Raw genomic sequence first — 19,877 nt, 5'->3', positions numbered from 1 at the left:
GCATATCAACATTTTATAATTTGATAAAGCTTTCACATTGTTTGCATCGATTTTTCTCTCTGGAATACTTGCATTTATGACTTTTTCCATTATAGTCTTCTCAACTTTAGCTCTCTCACTCTTAATAAACTGGGTAAAGAAAGCTTTTCTGGGTGATGAGAAGTAATGCTGTATGTTAGTTAGGGGTAACTAAAAATGAGTAATAGAATTAGAGCACTAAGATTATATTAGATTATGGACATTTTAAATTCTGACTATTTAAGCATCCCCCACATACCCATAATAGACTCTTCAACAGTAATGTAGAGAAGTCTGCCGCTCTGGGTAGATGTCAGATACTGTGGTGCAATTCACAGGTTCATTTATACATATACATGTGTGCATATAGGTGTGGATATGTATAAACATTTATATATGTATGCATACTTTGATTTCCAAACCTCTCTTTTCCTCCCCTTTTCTATAGACCTCCACAGTGTAAATCTATTAGCCTAGACCGAGGACCAGATGGCTTAGGCTTCAGCATAGTAGGAGGATACGGCAGCCCTCATGGAGACTTACCCATTTATGTTAAAACTGTCTTTGCAAAGGTGAGCTTGCAAATTTTAACCATTATCTTCCCTGCTAAACATTAATTAACAGTGGTCAGCAACTGGCTTACTAGTTTGTGGCCCAATATAATGCCAAATGGTTAACAGTTAATCCTTTCTTTTCTAAATTCCCTACAGGAACAGGTCATTGAATATGTCCAGTTTAGGGTTAGTTATATTTTATTATTTTTATATATTTTATTGTAATTAATAGAAGAGTTACATTATATTCACCAGATAGAAGGTACATTACTTCACAAATATTGATACCCTTTCTCATGTCATGGTCCCCATTTCCCTTCTCCTCCCCCTGCAGGTTAGTTATATTTTAAAGAAAATAGACTCAAATCAATTCCATAGACACTTCCAAAAACATACATAAAAGTATTAATGAGCTAAGATAGTAAAACCTATTCTTTCATTTTGTAAACAAGTTGTTCATTATTGTCTTTTGGAAAATAAGCACTTTTTAAATATGTACATTGTAAAACAGTAGCATTTTTTTTCTTAGACATTTTCTGTAATAGAGAAATATTCTGTAGAAGCTGGGCATTATGGCTCATACCTATAATTCTAGCTACTCAGGGGCTGAGATCAGAAAGTTCTCCTATTAGGTTCTCACAGGCCAGAAAGAAAGTTTACAGGAGTATATTTCATCATAGTAAGCTGTGTGCGATAGTGTGCTTCATTGCAGACCAGGCTAGCTTGGAGAAGAAAATAAAAATAACCAGTGCAAAAAGGGCTAATGACAAGTTAGGTGTTGGTGGCTCATGACTATAATTCTAGGATCCTACTGAGAACTCAGGTTCAAAGCCAGCTCAAGCAAAAAAGTCTATTGAGACTCTTATCTTTAGTTAACCACAAGAAGTGGAAGTGGCATTGTGGCTCAACATGGTAGAGCACTAGCTCTGAGCTCTGAACTGAAACGTTCAGGGACAGTGCCCAGGCCCAGAGTTTAAACCCTATGACTAACAAAACAAAATGGGGAGGAGCACTAGTATCATACTCATTGGTAGAAATCCTGACCAGCAAAACCTTGGTATGGTACAAGAAGTATAAAAACAAAAACCACATATTTATACACATATGTAAATACAGAGTTATGTATATATAATATATATGAACAGATAGACATCAATAATACAGAAAAATACATAAAGTGAAGAACATTTATTTTACAAGTTCAATTTTATTGAATACAGAAGAAAAAGTGCTAACAAATACAGTATCCAACAGCTCTATACTCTGTAATGTACCAGCTATTTTCAATCACAAGAGTCAATGCTAAAATAAACATTTATATTGCTGTAATCATCTAACCATCTAGTTATATAGTAACCTAATCTGTTTTAAAGTTTAGAATTTTTAAAAATGTTTAGAATAAAGTTATAGCAACACTGAAGATGTTATTAAAATAATCTAAGTCCATGTAAATAATTGCTATTATGCTACTGAAATGTATTTTCAGGAGCTATAAATATTGAACAATATTTCCTGCAGCAGAACATTTAGAATCTCAAAATTTTGTAGTATCAAAAAACAAAGTTAGCTAAGTGTCAATGATTCATGCCTATAATCCTAGCTACTGACAGCTGAGAGTGGTGGTTCAGAGCCAGCCTAAGCCTGAAAATCCATGAGACTCATTTCCAATAAACTAGTTGAAAAGGCAAAAATAGAAAAAAAAAAAGTCAGGTCTAGTTAAAAATTCAGAATCTTAGTACTGAGTTCAAAACCTTAGGACTGGTACAAAAAAAAAACAATTTAATTTTTTTAATTTGTGGAAGTTTTATTCTATTATTCTGGAAAAATAGTTGGCTTCAGCCAATTTAATGTGTTAATACTTCAATCAGGCTGCCTGTGGGTTTAATTTATGAAAATTTTAACAAGCTATTGGTATTTCAGAAATGCAAATAGCATTTGCCAGTAAGAGGCAAGCAGTCCTTTCCCTCAGCCTCGGAACAGTTTATTTAAGGCATGGTAGTTAGAACATATTTTTAAGAATTTCATTATTATAGACTACTCATTAATTTTTCTGTATCTTAATTCTATATTTAATTGCATAATTATCTTCTGTAAGTATGCTTCAAAATAGTAATGTCTGTATTTAGTCTTGTTTAGGGTCCATAGAAATATGCAGTATGTGGTTGAGAATGCATGTAATAGGCTTGAAACTCATCTCTTCTGTCTTTTCCTGGCCTGGTTGACTTTCACCATGGCTTAATATTTGTACAAACCTTCAGATGTTGTAGCTCTTTATCTTATATGCTTTGTTTTGTATAACTACTTTTGTTGCTACTTAACCATTTGTCTTTCTATAAGCCTTCTTTATGAGGTAGAAAATCTGAATACTATAAAATCATTCTGGTTAGGAAATTCTCAAGTATTCTTTATTAATTGGAGTTTCTACCAACTACCAACTGTCTCCTCTCTCCCAATCCAACTAATATACTGACTTCTGAATTATCTTCCAAATTGAAATCTCTGCTTAAAACCATGTAAGAGCCAGACATAGGAAGTGCATTGTAGTTCTAGCTACTTAAGAGGCTGAAGTCTGAAGATTGTGATTTGCATCCAGCTAGGGCAGGAAGGTCCACTAGATGCTTGCCTCCAGTTAACCTTTAGCAAAATGCTGAAAGTGGAGCTGTAGCGCCAATGCTAAGAAGTACCAACCTTAAATGAAAAAGCTAAGGAACAGTACTCAGGCCCTGAGTTCAAGTCCCAGTACTCGCACCAAAATAATACATACATACATACATACATACATACATACATACATACATACATACATAAATGAGAGGCTTCCATCATGATTGCTTAGTGGCTGTGGAGTACCAGAATGTTATATGTTTATGAAAGCAATTTTCATTCATGTTTAGGGTTTTTTATTTTAAGTAGCTATAGTCTACATTCAAGTCTGCTTTATAATTGCAGGGAGCAGCCTCTGAAGATGGCCGTCTGAAAAGGGGTGATCAGATCATTACTGTCAATGGGCAAAGTCTAGAAGGAGTCACCCATGAAGAAGCTGTGGCCATTCTTAAACGGACAAAGGGCACTGTCACACTGATGGTACTCTCCTGAATTGGCTACCAGAACTGAGCCAATGCAATCCCTCTGCCACCTCCCACTATAAGGAAATTGGAGCTGGTCTTGTGGATGGCATTTCTTACACTGTAGTCATGGGCCTTCCAAATTGTAGAAGAAACAAAAGAATAAGCTTGTTTTCCAAGTATGGAGTTTCTCCACTGACAAACCAAGGTTATTTTTCCTTTCCCTTTGCTTCTTGTGAAGCTAAGCTCAAATAAAGGAACTGTTGCATAGGTTTTTCCATTCAAGCTATCTACTGTTTCATATTTACATGTACAGAAATTATTGTGTGCTCATCTTGATAGTAGAGAAAGGAAAGTAATTTTAAAGCTAGCTAAAAGAAGTGGCTTCAGCTATTAGGGTGAGAAATTAAAAATAAAAGGAAAAAATGTCAGATAATTTTATAAAAATGCCTCAATTTGACAATCCATCTATCTTCCCTACTACAAACTTTAAAAAATCATATTCAAAAATTTAAATACCCTTTTATCAGTTTTGTTTTGCATATTACAAAAAAACCTTCCTATTTGTGACATACTTCTTTTCTGCTAATATTATTTTTTTATATTTGAGGGACTAGCAAATATGTGAGGAGTTCCTAATTTTATGAAGGAATAATATTTAATTCACAAGTAGGTGTTTATTCTTGTTTTAACCTGGTATAAAGTGTTTTCATATCACTGTAAGTATGTGAAGATGAAGCTCCATGTCGACAGTGGGTTTTCTAGAAAGCACCTATGCTAAACATGGAGAAGACAGAAGCCAGGATCTTGGGGTGCTGACATTCACAACTGATACAACTTTAAAAATGTGTTTGTGTGCTGTGTAATTGTTTTTTAGTTAGTATTGATCTTAATGACAGAGGATAAAACACTGTTAGTAATTGCTTTGGTTGTAAGCAATTAGTGAACTGATAGAAAAGTGAAGGGAATTAACATAACTTCATTTGATAACATTATATTCACATTTATAATACAATAGTTTAAAACTAAGAGAGACAGATGGAGCTGTTTATTGAGACAACTGGCAAGATATTATCATGTGTTCATTCCCATTTTAAAGCGTGAAACTCCTACATTAGAACATACAAAGTGACTTTAAATATTATCTATATTTGTAACAAAAGTAGTGTACAGATATTTTATTACAGCATCTTTGTGTAAATGCAGAATTAAAGTGAATAAATAAGTTTCAGTGGTGAACACAAATTGGGACCCTTTTTATTCCTTTTTTGTTTTGCTTGGGAAAAGCTTTATAGTATTGTTCAGTGTTTATTCTTTAAAATTGATTTTTGTCACATCTAACCATAGATACAGTTAGAAGACTTTGGGACATTATAAAGAAAACACTCAATTTTTTTCCTTCCACAGAGTTTTCTAACAGCAAAGGTTTAGAAACCTGGAGAAAAGAGGAAGGTTATATTGTGGAAGACACGTGGTATGTTTTTCTGTGTTGCTATTAATGCAGTAATAGTCAAGTCGTTCTTAGTTTGGTAAAGAGCTAATGTAGATCAGATGGGAAAAGCCTAATAAACATACCACTACACATATATGAAAATATATGAATCTCTATAATACATATAATATATATGAATATATTCATATGTGATTTATATCATATTTGCCATACATAGGATATATCTCATATACATCAATGTGAATATGTGTATGACATACTCATATATATGACAGATATATGCTTATTAATGTATATATGTATATGAATACATGAGATATTAATATATGATATTCTCATATATTCATATGTATGACACTGACACTCAATATTACTTGAGGGAAAAGTTAACCAATCAAAGTAATGTTTCTGTATATATGGAGAGTTGCCCCTCAAAAATTCTTATGCACCTGGAATCACAGAATGTGTCCTTTGGGAATAGGATGTTTATAGCTGTCATTAGATAAGATTATACAAGATTCCCATGGGTTCTGTCCTGTAACTGATTTCCTCATAAGAAAGCAGCTGAGACATGGAGCCAAAAGAGAACTTACACAAACCTGCCGTGTAAGAATAAGCCAAAGCCACATTAGAGAAGCAAGTCTTCCTAAGGGCCTTTACTGAGAGGTTGGCTTTGTTGTTCTTTTCAGATTTTTGGCCTCCACAATGATAGTGGATTGCCCCAAAATTCAATACAATGGTGCCATTACATGCCACAAATTTCTGATACTGTTCCTCAACACTTTAATAGGAGATTAATAGCAATAATAGCGTGTTTTATTTTAGCACTTACTGACTCATAGCAGCCGGCCTAGTAGGGAAAAGAGCAATGTGCCACACATGAAGGCACCAGCCGCTAAGCTATTCATGAAGTGAAGAAAGGACCTGCAGCTGGGCCCTAGTGGCACATACCTGTAATCCTATTTAGGATCTGAGACCTGAAGGATCACAATTCAAAGTCAGCCCTGTCAGAAAAGACTATGAGATTCTTATCTCCATTTAACCACCAGAATTATGGACTGGACGTGTGCTCAGCTAACTACTTTATTGTCTGAATGCCAAGGACTAATATGACTCTTCTCTAAGATCTCAGTCAGCATGAAGGGGAGGACAAAGGGATGTTCTGGGGAAGGTAAGAGTAGCTAGAAGCTTTCATTTGGGGTGGTAGGAATGTTGAAATTGTCATCATTTGCTTTCAGCAGCCATGTATGTTGTTGCAGGTGCTGGACAGATAGGCCAGAATGCATTGGATTTGTGCAAAGATGTTTCTCAACGTTGTATCCTAGGAGTTAATGTTCAACTTTCCTCCCCTTTAAATGGAACTATTTGTAAGGCTGAGTGGACCTCTGTTACCTTGAGAGAAAAAAATAATTGTTGCTTTCAAGAAGATTTCTGAGTGTGAAAACTAGGAAGGGGGGGTGTTCTTGAGGTGGTTTTTGTTTGAACTACATCTCAGTTTCTTATTCTCAAAATACAAATATTCCATTTCAATGTATTTATTGGTATGGTCATTTTCATTGTCATCCAAGTTATGTAAGTTCAGTAGCACATGCTAAAAGGAATTCTGTCAAGAATGCAAATCTCAGAATTGTCTCACTGAAAATCTATTTTTTTTTTTGTTTTCAAAAGCATGGTACCATCAAAAGATAAGTCTTAGGCTCCTACTAGGAGCAAGCTTCAACTTGTTCTTACATTGGCTGTTCAGTGAAAAAGCTATGTTGCTTGTTAATACTTGGTGATATTTTCCATTCTTTCATCCTTACATAAATATGGAAACATGGTCATTCCTGAAAACATTTATTTCTTCTTTTTTTTTTTTTTTTTTGGCCAGTCCTGGGCTTTTTTTCTATGTATGTGATACTGAAGAATTGAACCCTGGTCTTCGTGCATGCTAGGCAAGCACTCAACCACTAGGCCAAATTCTCGGCCCCTCTTCTTCTTTTATACAAATGTTGATTTCTTTTGTTCCTGAATATACCTTAAAATACCAGACATTCAATGTTCTATTTCCCTAAACTTGTTTAGCATAAAGGTATTTTATTTCATTAGATAAAACATCACAAGTTTGATTTGAAAAGCAAAAAGGATTGATGTAAAAAATTAAATGAAGTGTTAGTGTTAATGTTTTTTTTGTTGTTGTTTTGTTTTGTTTTGCCAGTCCTGGGGCTTGTGCTCAGGACCTGGGCTATCGCTCTACCACTTGAGCCACGGCACCACTTCTGGCTTTTTTTCTGTGTATGTGGTATCCAGGAATCAAACCCAGGGCCTCGTGCATGCTAGTCAAGCACTCTACCACTAGGCCATTCTCCCAACTCAAGTACTAGTGTTAATGTTTTAATACCATGCACAAAGTAAGTTAAGAAAAGGTGATTGTAGTTGCGCTTATGTAGTTCTTCAGAAAGATCAAAATAAACAATATTTTCTTTAACTAGCCTTGTGATTTCATTTTTAGGCAATCTTTTTTCCTTAAACTTGGTTACAAGTCAATTCATACTAAAAGTTCCCAAATTCCACGTGTTTTGCTTACCATCTTTATGATACGTATAAAGTATATATTCATATATATTCATATATATTCATATAATCATGCCATTACTATTTTTATTTATAGTCTAATCTTTTAAGTGTAAAGGGGAAATTGCATCTCACTACTTTGCATGGAAAATTAATACTATTTACCATCAATACAAATAGCTCTGAAAAATGCTCATAACTCAAAACCTCAAATTCTACCAAGATACTGTTTTCTGCTATGGCTGATGACTTGAATCCTGCTGTATTTACTACAAAGGGACAGTTGCAAATTGTCAGTGTGGTGCCATCAACTCAGTGGAGACTTTCCTATGCTCAAGGGAATTGAAGGATACTTCCTCATTATGTGATTCAGTATTCGTCAATGTCTTGCTAGTGCTGTCCAAAGTGATGATCTTATGCTGTGCTTTCTCTCTGGCAAGTGTTATACCAAACTCAGGATAGTTGTCTTTATAGTACTGATGCACAAAGCCTCCCAGTCAACTCCTTCCTAGGCTTAAGAGTGACTTTGGAAGTGGCTGAAGATTTTCTTCATAATATATGCCTTTCACTAACATAAAATTGGGTCATTATATTCAATATTATAGTTTTGGCCATCTGAGTTTGAAATGAAGAACAAATGACATAAATTAATGGAGTAAAATTAATGTTGTGGTAATATTAAATAAAGGTAATGCATCTTGCACCTGGAGGCCTGTACAGATGGCAGGCATGCCTAATTAAGCACCCTGCTGCCTTTAAGGGTACCGATAAAATCTCTCAACTGAGTATAAAATATGTTCATTTGCTGGCTCCAGAAAAGTTGGAATAAGGCAAGCAGTACACAAAGACACACTTATATTCTTATTTTTATAGGAAGAATTGATGATTCCATATGTTAAATAAACCTGATTTCTAAACCAAATCATTTTTACTATCATGGTCTTTGTCCTATCTGTGTGTTATTTGTCTGAGCCCCATCAGAAAAAGTAAGGAAGTACATAAATGTACAGTGAGGAATGCATAAATGTAAATACTTTGCATTTTTAATATACTACATGTCAGGTCAAAAGATGTATTTGCCAGTACAACCTTGATTCTTTAGGTATATTGGTCAATTATTGCTAAAATGTTTAAAAACTGAATTGTTTTAAAAAGTAACTTCCCGGGGGTAGGGGTTTGGCCTAGTGGTAGAGTGCTTGCCTAGCATGCACGAAGACCCAGGTTTGATTCCTCAGCACCCCACATACATAGAAAAAAAGCCAGAAGTGGTGCTGTGGCTCAAGTGGTAGAGTGCTAGCCTTGAGAAAGTCCAAGGACAATGCTCAGGCCCTGAGCTCAAGCCACAGGACTGGCAAAAAAAAAAAAAAAGTAACTTCCCTAGGAAATGTAGTGATATAAAAGTGTGTAGAATTTTCAGAAGGGAAACTGAGCTTTTTAAAGCTGATTATGAGGGTCTCTTCATCTAAAGAATATGGACTCCATTTTGATGCAGGCAGACACATACAGTTAAAGAGCAACCTACCATTTCCTTCAGCCTTGAATTTCAGAGTGATTTTTTTCAGTGCCTTTTATTTATTGTTTTTATATTTCATTTTATTATTTTATCTTTTTTCTTCCAATACTGGGGCTTGCACTAAAAGTTCTGGGTACTGTTACTTAGCACTCTGCCACTTGAGCCACAGCTCTACTGCCTGTTTTCTGTTAGTTAACTGGAGATAAGGTTTTTCTGTCAAGCTGGTTTTGAACCATATTCCTCAGGTCTCAGTCTCCTGAGCAGCACCTGCACAGTTCTTTTTATTATTTGTTATACATATCTATTATTTTTCTTATCATTATATGTATATGTGTAACTCACATTTTAGAAACAGTTGGGTTATGTGCTAAGATTTGACTTTACACGTGCTTCAAAACTCATGTGCTGAAACTTTGATCACCAAATTATGTTAGCACTACTAGGATTGATTAATTATCTTAGGTATTTTGCGGAAGGCTGGCTAATACAACAGATAAGTTGGGATTCCATCAAAGCTTCCATTGTGTTAAGATATCTCCTGTTAGATGTTTCTGAAAAATGGCTTTGGATCAATTTTAACAAGTGGCTTGTAGACTAAGGAACATTTGATTTGGTCATCTCTTTAATTCTAGACCTGATAAATAAAGTGTACATTTCAACCCTAGTGTTTGTAATAGTTACTTCAGTTTGGGTTTTTTTTTAAGCTATTGGCTCATTTACCTTCAACTTATTTATAGTTATGTGTTTCAGCACTGTATCATAGACATAATCATTTTGTATAGAATGTTTGTCCTCAGTTGCTTTGTCTACATCCTGGGCTCTGTTGCTTTGCTATAACGTTTTCTCTTCCACTCTTCTCCCCTCCCCTCTGTTCCCTTTCTCTTCCTCCTTCCACTCTTTTCCTCTCTTGACATTCCTCCATTGTTAGGTCACTGCCAAACACCTCAGAATGGTTCCTATTACTTTCTGCAAGGTAAACATGTTATGTTTAACATGTTTTGTGTTAGTTTGTCTCCTAGGGTTAAAGAAAAGGGAGAGTATTACACAGTTTGATTATCTGCTGGTCACTGTATGTTCTGGGTTCTCTAAGACTATTTAGCAAACTATTTAATTGTTGAGGTATGACTTCAGAATTTAAAATGTAAGCAAAGGCAGGAAGGAGCCACGTTGCTCTCTGGAAGGGTCAACTTGCCAAGGAGCGGCCTCCAATCCTATCCCCTAAATTTTTAAATCAACTTTTCAATTGCTTTCTCAGATAAATGCTTTTTTGATATGGTTGAGCTCAAATCTAAAGAACTAAGGATGCATTTCATAAGTGTGTGTTCAGTAACCATACTTTATATCCAAAGAAGCTGAGCTTTAGAATGAAAGGAATAAAGGGGTTTAAACATTTATTTCCTTTATGAAATTATAGCTTTATGAGTTATAGCTATTACATCCCTACGAATTAAAACTTTTCTATGGAAGTGGAGTTGTGGGTGCAAGTGGTAGAATACTAGCCGTGAGCAAGAAAGTAAAGGGACAGAGCCCAGGGCCTGAATTCAAGTCAGGACTGCCACCGCTCCCCACTTTTTCCTCCCCTCAAAAGAAAAAAAAAAAACTTTTCTAGAACTTCCACATTTGAAGTAGGGTTTAAAACTCCATCCCTTCTGCAGGTTCCCATTGCCTCCTGCCTATTCAGTGCTATTTAAAAATCCCCACTGCTCATCCAAGCTAGTAAAGAAGCCCTTAGTGCTAACATTTCTTCAATTTCTTAAGGCACTGCAGTCTCAAAAAACATACTAAGTAGCTTTGTATGCGTTTCCCTTTTTACTCTTTCATTCTGTGGCCCCCAGCTGAGATTTAGAAGGATTGCAGGAAATTATATTTTCCTTTCCCCACATGTCCAACATCAGCTGTCACCCAGGGCCCAGACACTGTGTGCTTTCCATTCTCAAATGTGGCCTGCTCTGTATTTGTCATTGTTGCCATCTGTCTGTGCTGTGAGTAAATGCTCCTGTACAGTGTCTTCCTCCTCCTGCAGCCTCTTTCTCGGGGTTGGGAGAATGGCTGGCCCTGATGCCCAGTGCTTGTCCACAGACATTTGTGTCAGGGTTCCTATGTTTCCTGAGTGAGAGGGTGTCCTGCCATATCCTTGACCATGCTTCCGTGGTGTTTTGGGGTTTTCACTCCAAATCAACCCAGAAATTGGGATAAAATGTTTATAGTCAAATGAAAAATTGAACACTACTGTGTTCTGATAAAAAAAAATTGAGGTACATATTTCCAATAGTACTAATATATGTTAGATGCTATTTTCTGAGGAAATCTTGATTTCCTTAGAGGAGGAGGATGAGAAGAATATGGGGAAATTGGGAAGAAAAGTCTTGGACATTTTTGAAGTGCTTTAGAAATGAATAGTTACTGTATAGAAGTCCTAATTTTATATCAGCATTCCATATTAACTTCATGGATCACTGACAAATACTTTTGGACTAACGCTACACCTTGCTCAAGCTTTTCTTAGGCCTATTGAATGGGGGGGGGGGAAGTATATTCTTTAGTATTGGAGAAACCTGCAAGTTGGTTTCAGATCTTCCAGTGATAATGTAATCTATTCTTTTTATAATTTTCCAAGCACAACTGGCATCTACACATACATATGTATATGTACCTGTGTATATACATGTATGTATGTATTATATGTATACTCTGTGTTTTTAAATTTGCACACACACACACTAGCTTTCATGTTTTCATTTAAATTGACCTTTTTCTGAGTGATTTTTTTTTCTCAGCACACCCCTACATAGATAGATTTTTTTAGGCCTATCCTGCATTTCATATGCTTCACAAGTTTTCCCTTAAATGATCTAATCTGTGTTTATTTTTTTTCATGGAAAGTATCAAAAATTTAGAGAATGCCCCAAAAATAGCACTAGTAATTAGAGCTTTGAAGAAAAATAAAATACCATCTACTCTTTAGTCAGGAGCTGGTGACTCATGCCTATCAATCCTAGGCTATCCAGGAGGCTCAGCTCTGAGGATCACAGTTCAAAGCCAGCCCAGGCAGAAAAGACTCTTATCTCCTATGAAAAATACTGGAAAAGCCAGAAATGTGGCTCAAGTGTTAGAATGCTAGCGTTGAGTAAGAAAGCTCAGGGACAGCTCCCAGGTCCTAATTTAAGCTCCAGGAAAGTCACCATAAATAGATAAATAAACAAATATATAGATAGTAGATAAATTTAATGTTGAACAACATTTTCCAATTTTATATACAATGTTAATTATTTAAAGTATATGTAAAATTTCTGTAACTTTAAAATATTAGAGTATTGGTTAAACACAAAGAGTTTTGTCTACACACACACACACACACACACACACACACACACACACACACACACACACTTTTCTGGCTCTAGATTCCCAATTTTTTTAGAGCTAGTTGACCAAAAATGCCTAAAATGGACTTAAGTGCTTACAAATAGATGCTGAGCAAACACACCTCCATAGCACCAGGCTTTGATTCAACAGTTATCAACCAAGTGTTCTGTGCTGACACAAAGCTTGGTACAAAAGGACGGGATCTCAGTCCACTTTCCTTCATAAATATATATAATAGACAAATTATTTAGCAGTTGGTGCTATTTTTTTCTATTTTAGAGATTAAGGTTTGGGGTGTATTTTTTTTCTTGTAGAATCTAGACAAGGAGTTGAAAGCAAGGAGAGTGTCTGTGATTTTCGTGGAATTGACTGAGTGCTGAGTGATGAAAGATCACTTCTGTGCATCCAACAAGCAGGAAGCATGGGGACATACTGGGTCACTTTTTTTGTCTGCTTGCTGAGCTAACACAAAATAACTTTGTTGATATTGGAAAATTAGACTGGGGAGTGTGAAACAGTCTTTTGGTGAACAAATATTTCTAACCTGTCAATTAAGAAATTGGTACATTTAAGAAATTGGTACATTTTTCTACATGGGTATATCTTCATATTCCAATTATCTATCACCTCTCTAAATTGTTAAATTTGGACAAAATATTGACTATATACTATAGGCTAGAAGTGCTACCATTCCAAACTAAATAACAATCCTGGAAATTCAAGTTACAAAAAATTCGAATTAGCAAAAGAATGTATAGAAATCCAATTCTCCCTATTTTATAGTTGAACCATCTTGAAAACCACCAATAATCTGTTGTAAAACTGGAGACACAACTCAGTTTCTTTTTTTCTGTTTTTGCTTATGGTGTTACGGGGGATTGATCTCAGCATCCTGGCCTTTCTAGGCTCCTCACCTGGACTCTCTACCACTTTAGCCAAACTCCCAGCCCTTCAGGTACTGTGATAATGAATGATTCTCAATTTAACAGAAGTATTTGAAATTGATGTTTAAAAGGAATTCAATACTTAAATAAGTTATAATAAGATTATGTTACCACATTAGCTTAATTGGAGGAAATTAACCAAGCATTAAATGTATGTTTGAAGTGGGAGTAAAAGAGGTGAATATATATTAGCTGATATTAAAATGAGTTGAGCTCCACTCTGAAAGATTCAATAAGTCATTCATATTTATAATTAATACATAGAAATTTCCAACAGGAAGCTAGCTGAGACATCTAACTTTGACAGCAAAAGAAGCTACAGATGAGTAACTTTCCCAGCAAGAATTAAAGCTCAGTGATTCCTGAATTATGTCTGTGATTTTGAGCTAATTTAACAAAGCTAGCTGATCTGCCAGATTTATAGTATGCAAATTCCGATTTAAATAATCATACCTGGTGAGTCGTGAGACAGCTATACAGAACATGAGTATACCAAAAAGATTTTTATGTTCTAGAAAAAAATATTAAAAAAATAACCATAACAGTGGGGCTGATTGTTATATTTGCATGGATACATACATAAATGTAATGTACTTTCATTAAAATTGCTCCATTTATCCTACTCTTTTTCTTTCTTTTTTGTGTGTGAAAGATTTTATTATCAGAGAGGTCTTCCTATTCATTCTTTTTTTCTTTCATATATTTTACTGTAATTAATAGAAGGGTTACATTATATTCACCAGATAGAAGGTACATTCATTCACGTACCTTGATACCCTTTCTCATGTCTTGGTCTCCATTTCCCTCCCCCCGACCCCCACCCCTCATCTTGTTTTCCCCCCTTCCCTATCCAATTTCAAATAACCAAATACAAATATATCCAATATATCAGATAACAAAGTAAGATACTGTAACAATATAAGATAATCAAGGGATAGCAAAAGAGATGAGAGATAACATAGTACATTAAGGACAACAATCACTTATTGTATGGCTTTTGTTTCTATATCCTAGAGGTCTTTTCATTTAGCATCATACTATATGGCTTTATGTATCTAGGAGGTTTTGCTCTATTGTAAATCTCTGCTACGAAAGCCCAAGGTTTCTACTGATTATGACAAATGAGGGAAACCATTGAACCTATGTTCCTTTGAGTCTGGTTTACTTCATGTAATATGATTTTTTCTAAGTCTTTCAATTTTCTTACAAATGGGGCGATGTTATTCTTTCTGACAGCAGCATAAAAATCCATTACGTATAAATATCACAACTTGTTGATCCACTCATCAACTGAGGGACATCTGGGTTGGTTCCATCTCTTTGATATGGTAAATAGTGCTGCAATGAACATCATTGTGCTAGTGGATTTAGTATGTCCTTGTTTCTGGATGACTGGGTAAATGCCAAGTAGTGGAATTGCTGGGTCATAAGGGAGTTCTATGTTTATGTACATGGATCCTAGTCACATTCCTCATCATCCTTTCTTTCCCCCTTCTTCCACATTGGTTGGCCCTCTGCACTGGCCTCTTTTTTTAATTTATATGTATATATTTTTATTGTAATGAGTAGAAGGATTACATTATATTGGCCAGATGGTGCATTACTTCACAAACATTGATACAATTTCCCTCTCCTCACCCCGCCCCCCAAGATTGTTTTCTCCCCTTCCCTATCCTATTTCAAATAACCAAATAAACATATATACAGTATTTCAGATAACAAGGTGAAATACTGTAACAATATGAGATAACCGAGTGACAGCAAAAGAGATGAGAGATAACGTAGTACATTAAGAACAACAATCACATATTATATGGGTCTTGTTTCTATATCCTGGAGGTCTTTTCGTTTAGCCTCATCCTATATGGCCTTATGTATCTAGGTTTTGCTCTATTGTAAATCTCTGCTAGGAGAGCCCAAGATTCCTGATTATGACAAATGAGGGAAACCATTGAGCATATGTTCCTTTGAATCTGGCTTACTTCACTTAATATGATTTTTTCTAAGTCTTTCCATTTCCTTACAAATAGAGTAATGTCGTTCTTTCTGGTGGCAGCATAGAAATCCCTTGTGTATAAATACCACATCTTGTTGATCCACTCATCAACTGAGGGGCATCTGGGTTGGTTCCATCTCTTTGCTATGGTAAATAGTTCTGCAATGAACATTGCATTGTTCTTGTTTTGGGACGATTGGGTAAATGAACCCCACTGGCCTCCTTTTACAATCTTCTTATTATTAAAATTATATTTCAATACTATTGTGTTTACTATTGCTCCAATAATATAAATTTCTGTGCATCATAGTGAATGTAATATGAAATGACAGGAAAAATCTTTTCATATAATAGGATGTATGTTTTGTATGACTTACAAGGCATGTACACACGGTGTACTCTTGGTTTATATGAGATTATAAAGCAAATAAAAGAAATAGAAATGTGGCCTTCCTATATGCAAACAATGAGAGGAATGAGGAAACAATCAGGAAAGCAACTCCTTTTGCAATAGCTTCAAAGAAAATAAAGTACCTACGAATTGATTAAGAATGCAAAGGACCTTTTTGATGAAAACTTTAAAACCGTGAAAAAAGAATTTAAAGCAGAACTGAGGAAATGGAAAAGCTTCCCATGCTTCTGGATTGGAAAAATTAACATCATGAAAATGGCAATCTTGCCAAGGGCTATCTACAAATTCAAGATCCCAATGTCATTCTTTAAAGAAATACAAGAGGCAATCCAAAATTTTATATGCAATAATAAAAGACTTTGTATAGCAAAAAAGATTCTCAGCAGAAAGAACAGCACAGGAGGAATTTCAATAGCAAACTTTAGACTCTATTACAGAGCTATAATGACCCAAACAGCTTGGAACTGGCACGAGAACAGGCCTGAGGACCAATGGAATAGAACTGAGGACCCAGATATTAACCCACAGACCTATGGCCAACTAATCTTTGATAAGGGAGCCAAAAAAAAGTTGAATGGAAGGAAGACAGCCTCTTCAACAAGTGGTGGTGGCAGAACTGGTTAAGCACCTGCAGAAAACTAAAGTTGGATCCTTCTTTGTCACCCTGTACCGGGATTAACTCCAAATGGATCAAAGACCTAGAGGTAAAAGCAGATACATTGAAAACTCACCAAGAAGGAATAGGAGACACACTAGGTCTCCTTGGCACAGGTTGAAACTTTCTTAATAAGGACCCAGAAACACAAAAAATCAGAGAAAGTCTGGATAAGTGGGACGCATTAAACTGCAGAGCTTCTGTATGGCAAAGGACATAGCTAGCAAACTAACCAGAAAGCCTACAGAGTGAGAGAAGATCTTCACTAACCATACAACAGACAAAGGCCTCATATCTAAAGTATATCAACAGCTCAAACAATTAATCACTCCAAAACTAATCTCCAAAGAAACAACCATCCCATTAAAAGATGGGCCAAAGACTTAAAGAGAGTCTTCTCTAAAGAAGAAATAAGAATGGCCTATAGACACATGAAGAATGGTTTGATCTTAAAAAAAAAGTCTCTTATGCTGGAGTTTGGCCTTTTGGTAGAGTGCTTGCCTAGCATGCAAGAAGACACGGGTTCAATTCCTGGATACTGCATACATAGAAAAAAGCTAGAAGTTGTGCTGAGGCTCAAGTGGTAGAGCTCTAGTCTTGAGAAAATCCAATGACAATGCTTGGGCCCTGAGCTCAAGCCCAGGACTGGCAAAATAAAAATGTCTCACTTAAAAAAAAAAAAAAAAACAAAGTGAACACCAGTGTCTCATGCTTGTAATCCTAGCTATTTCGAAGACTGCAATCTAAGGCTCATAATTTGAAGCCAGCACAAGTAGGATAGATCCCAAACCATTTATCTGCAATTAAAATGAAAGTACTGAGAGTGGAGCTGCAGCTCAGGTGGTAGGTTCCTTGAGCAAAAACAGCTTACAGTCAGTGCCCAAACCTTGAATTCAAGCCTCAGGACCCATGTAAGAAACAAAACAAAGGAAAACTTAGAAATTAAAAAAACTTGGAAGTAGTTGATAGTAGGTAAGTATAGCAGATTAAATAGTTTCACATCTACATTAAAATTGAGAGCTGTGTCTGGCACTCTTACTACCAGCCATTCAGGTTATATTACCAATGCGGATTTGTGCACAGATAGTGCAACAGTGACACCACTGGGCCAGACCTCTTAAACCTTCATCTTCCAAAGAGTGAAAGAAGTTAGATGCTTGTGTGAAGTAGAGGTGACTAGGGGAAATGTGTATAAAATTATGAAACCCTGGTTTTGAATTTCGATTTTGTTTTCTGGGCGGAGGATCTTTTATCAAAAGTTTATACTGCTGGTTCTTTGTTTTCATATTTTTCTCAATTCTTGGAATAAATAAGGGGCTCTAGACAAAGAAACTATGTCAGATTCTGATCCACTTGGTGATAATGTCCTTTAGTTGAATATCTTTCCATTCAGTGGAAATTCTCTAAGGGAAAAACAAATCCAGGAAGAAAAGCAAATCCTCAAAACGGGTTATTGTATTTTTCCTGGAGTCAAGCCACTAGAGGGGAGTAGAATCCACATTGTCTTTATTTTACCACCCTCTGGATAACAGCACCCAGTCCTCTTTGCCCCTGCTACTCCCCACCCCCTACCCAGTGGTTAAATGGACTCTTGACAACAGGATTCTTTTGCATTGCTAATCAAAGTTTTCAGAAATGTACATAAAAGTACAAAGTTAAAATTCCTTCTTTTCAGATTTAAGGATGTATTTTTGTTCCTATAAAAATCAGAAGCTTTTTTTTTTTTTTTTTAGGTGTATGGTTTGGGTAAAAGTAAGGTGTAGCCACAGACTTACAAGGACATTGAGAAAGTTAACATGAAATACTAACATTTCATTTCTGGTAGTAGCCTTTGCTCATGCTAGGCCCATGCTCTACCACCATAAATCACTTAATTTCTAGGAAACACTAGCATTCATAAAAATTCAACTTAAGGTATTATTATATAAAAATGAATAGGTCCTATATGGAGAACATAGAATGATAGCGACATAAACTATTGATTCTCAGAAGCTTGGCTTTTTATTGATAGTAGGATTGCTTGTTGTTTCTGAAATTCACAAGAAAAGCAGGGTTTTTTTTCTTTTTCTTTTTCTTTTTCTGTGGGTCCAGGGGCTTGAATTTGACCTGTGCGCTGTGTCCCTGAGCTCTTCAGCTCAAAGCTATGGCCCTACCCTTGAGCCAAGTCCCACTTCCCATTTTCTAGGGGTTAATTGGAGATAAGAGTCTCAGATTCTTTTGTGCACAGGCTGGCTTTGAACCTTGATCATTGATCTCAGCTTCCTAAATAGCTAGGCTTATAGGCACGAGCCATTGCACCTGGCGAAAAGCAGGCTCTTTTAATTCATTTTTTTGTGTTTATATTTCTTTTCTTTAGAGAAAGCATTTTTTCTAGAAAAAAATGAAAATTTTGATTGAAATTTAGGTGAGATTTAAACAACTTTCATTATTTTGTTTTGTATTCTTTCAACAGAAAGATTACCCTATAGTAGTACTTCACTGAGAAAGCAAGAGCATTTTTTTTATTCTACCTTAGCTCTATCAGTGACTACCACGACTGTGTTCAACTTTTTTTTTTCTGGTTGATCATGGGGCTTGAACTCAGGTCCTAAATTCTGTCCTGTGTTCAACATTTTGTGCACAAATTTCCCACTGCACAATAAACAAAAGTAAATTTGGGTTTGTGCTAATGAGTCATGCTATAATCCTGGCTACCAGGGAGATATCCAGAGGGTTTCAATTCAAGGTGACATTCGGGCAATAGGAGAGATTTGGGTTCATAAGACCCTGAGCTCAAATGATAGTTGGGTGCAGTGACAGGAAAACCTGTTCCAGCTAAATGAGAGTCTGAGATCAGGAGGATTGTGATTTCCTGCTATCTTAGGGGGAAATTTGTTTCAAAAGACTCCCCAATTCAACACAAAAAGCTGGCACCATGAGCACCTGCCATTCTAGGACCAGAGGGAAGTACAGATAGGAGGATCACAGTCCTGGACAGCACAGGCAAAAGGCAGAGGTCTGGGTGGGGAGCATGGTCTTGTGGGAGTGTGTTCACCTGGCATACATGAAGCCCTGGGTTCCATTCCCTGGACCACATGCACAGAAAAAAAAAAGCAAAAAAAACCCCAGAAGTGGCGCTGTGGCTCAAGTGGCAGGGTACTAGCCTTGAGAAAAATGTGTTCAAGGAAAGTGCCCAGGCCCTGAGTTCAAGCCCCAGCACTGCCAAAAAAAAAAAAAAAAAAGCAGGGCTCTATCTTAAAAATAACTAGAACAAAGATGGACTTGAAGGCAGAGCTAAACAGTGGAGAACCTATATAGCAAGCACAAAGCCCCAGGTTCTAACCCAGGTACCATTCAACACCAACCAAA

At 36.1% G+C, this 19,877-nt stretch overlaps 1 protein-coding gene across 12 annotated transcripts in view; it reads left to right on the top strand.

Annotated features, from left to right (window-relative positions):
* Mpdz (multiple PDZ domain crumbs cell polarity complex component) overlaps positions 1 to 5,187 on the top strand; it is a 380,703-nt gene extending 375,516 nt beyond the window's left edge. For all 12 annotated transcript variants that reach the window (XM_090329993.1, XM_090330004.1, XM_090330001.1 and 9 more), the window contains 2 exons: positions 467 to 590; positions 3,522 to 5,187. In XM_090329993.1, the coding sequence (XP_090186119.1) occupies positions 467 to 590; positions 3,522 to 3,668 (271 nt within the window). In that variant the 3' untranslated portion in view covers positions 3,669 to 5,187. The remainder of the gene's footprint in view (positions 1 to 466; positions 591 to 3,521) is intronic.
* The last annotated feature ends 14,690 nt before the right edge of the window (positions 5,188 to 19,877 follow it).

This window comes from Megascapheus bottae, chromosome 3, assembly GCF_031878675.1.
Source record: "Megascapheus bottae isolate mThoBot1 chromosome 3, mThoBot2.hap1, whole genome shotgun sequence".
Taxonomy (NCBI): Eukaryota; Metazoa; Chordata; class Mammalia; order Rodentia; family Geomyidae; genus Megascapheus; species Megascapheus bottae.
This window is presented reverse-complemented; position numbering and strand designations above follow the sequence as displayed.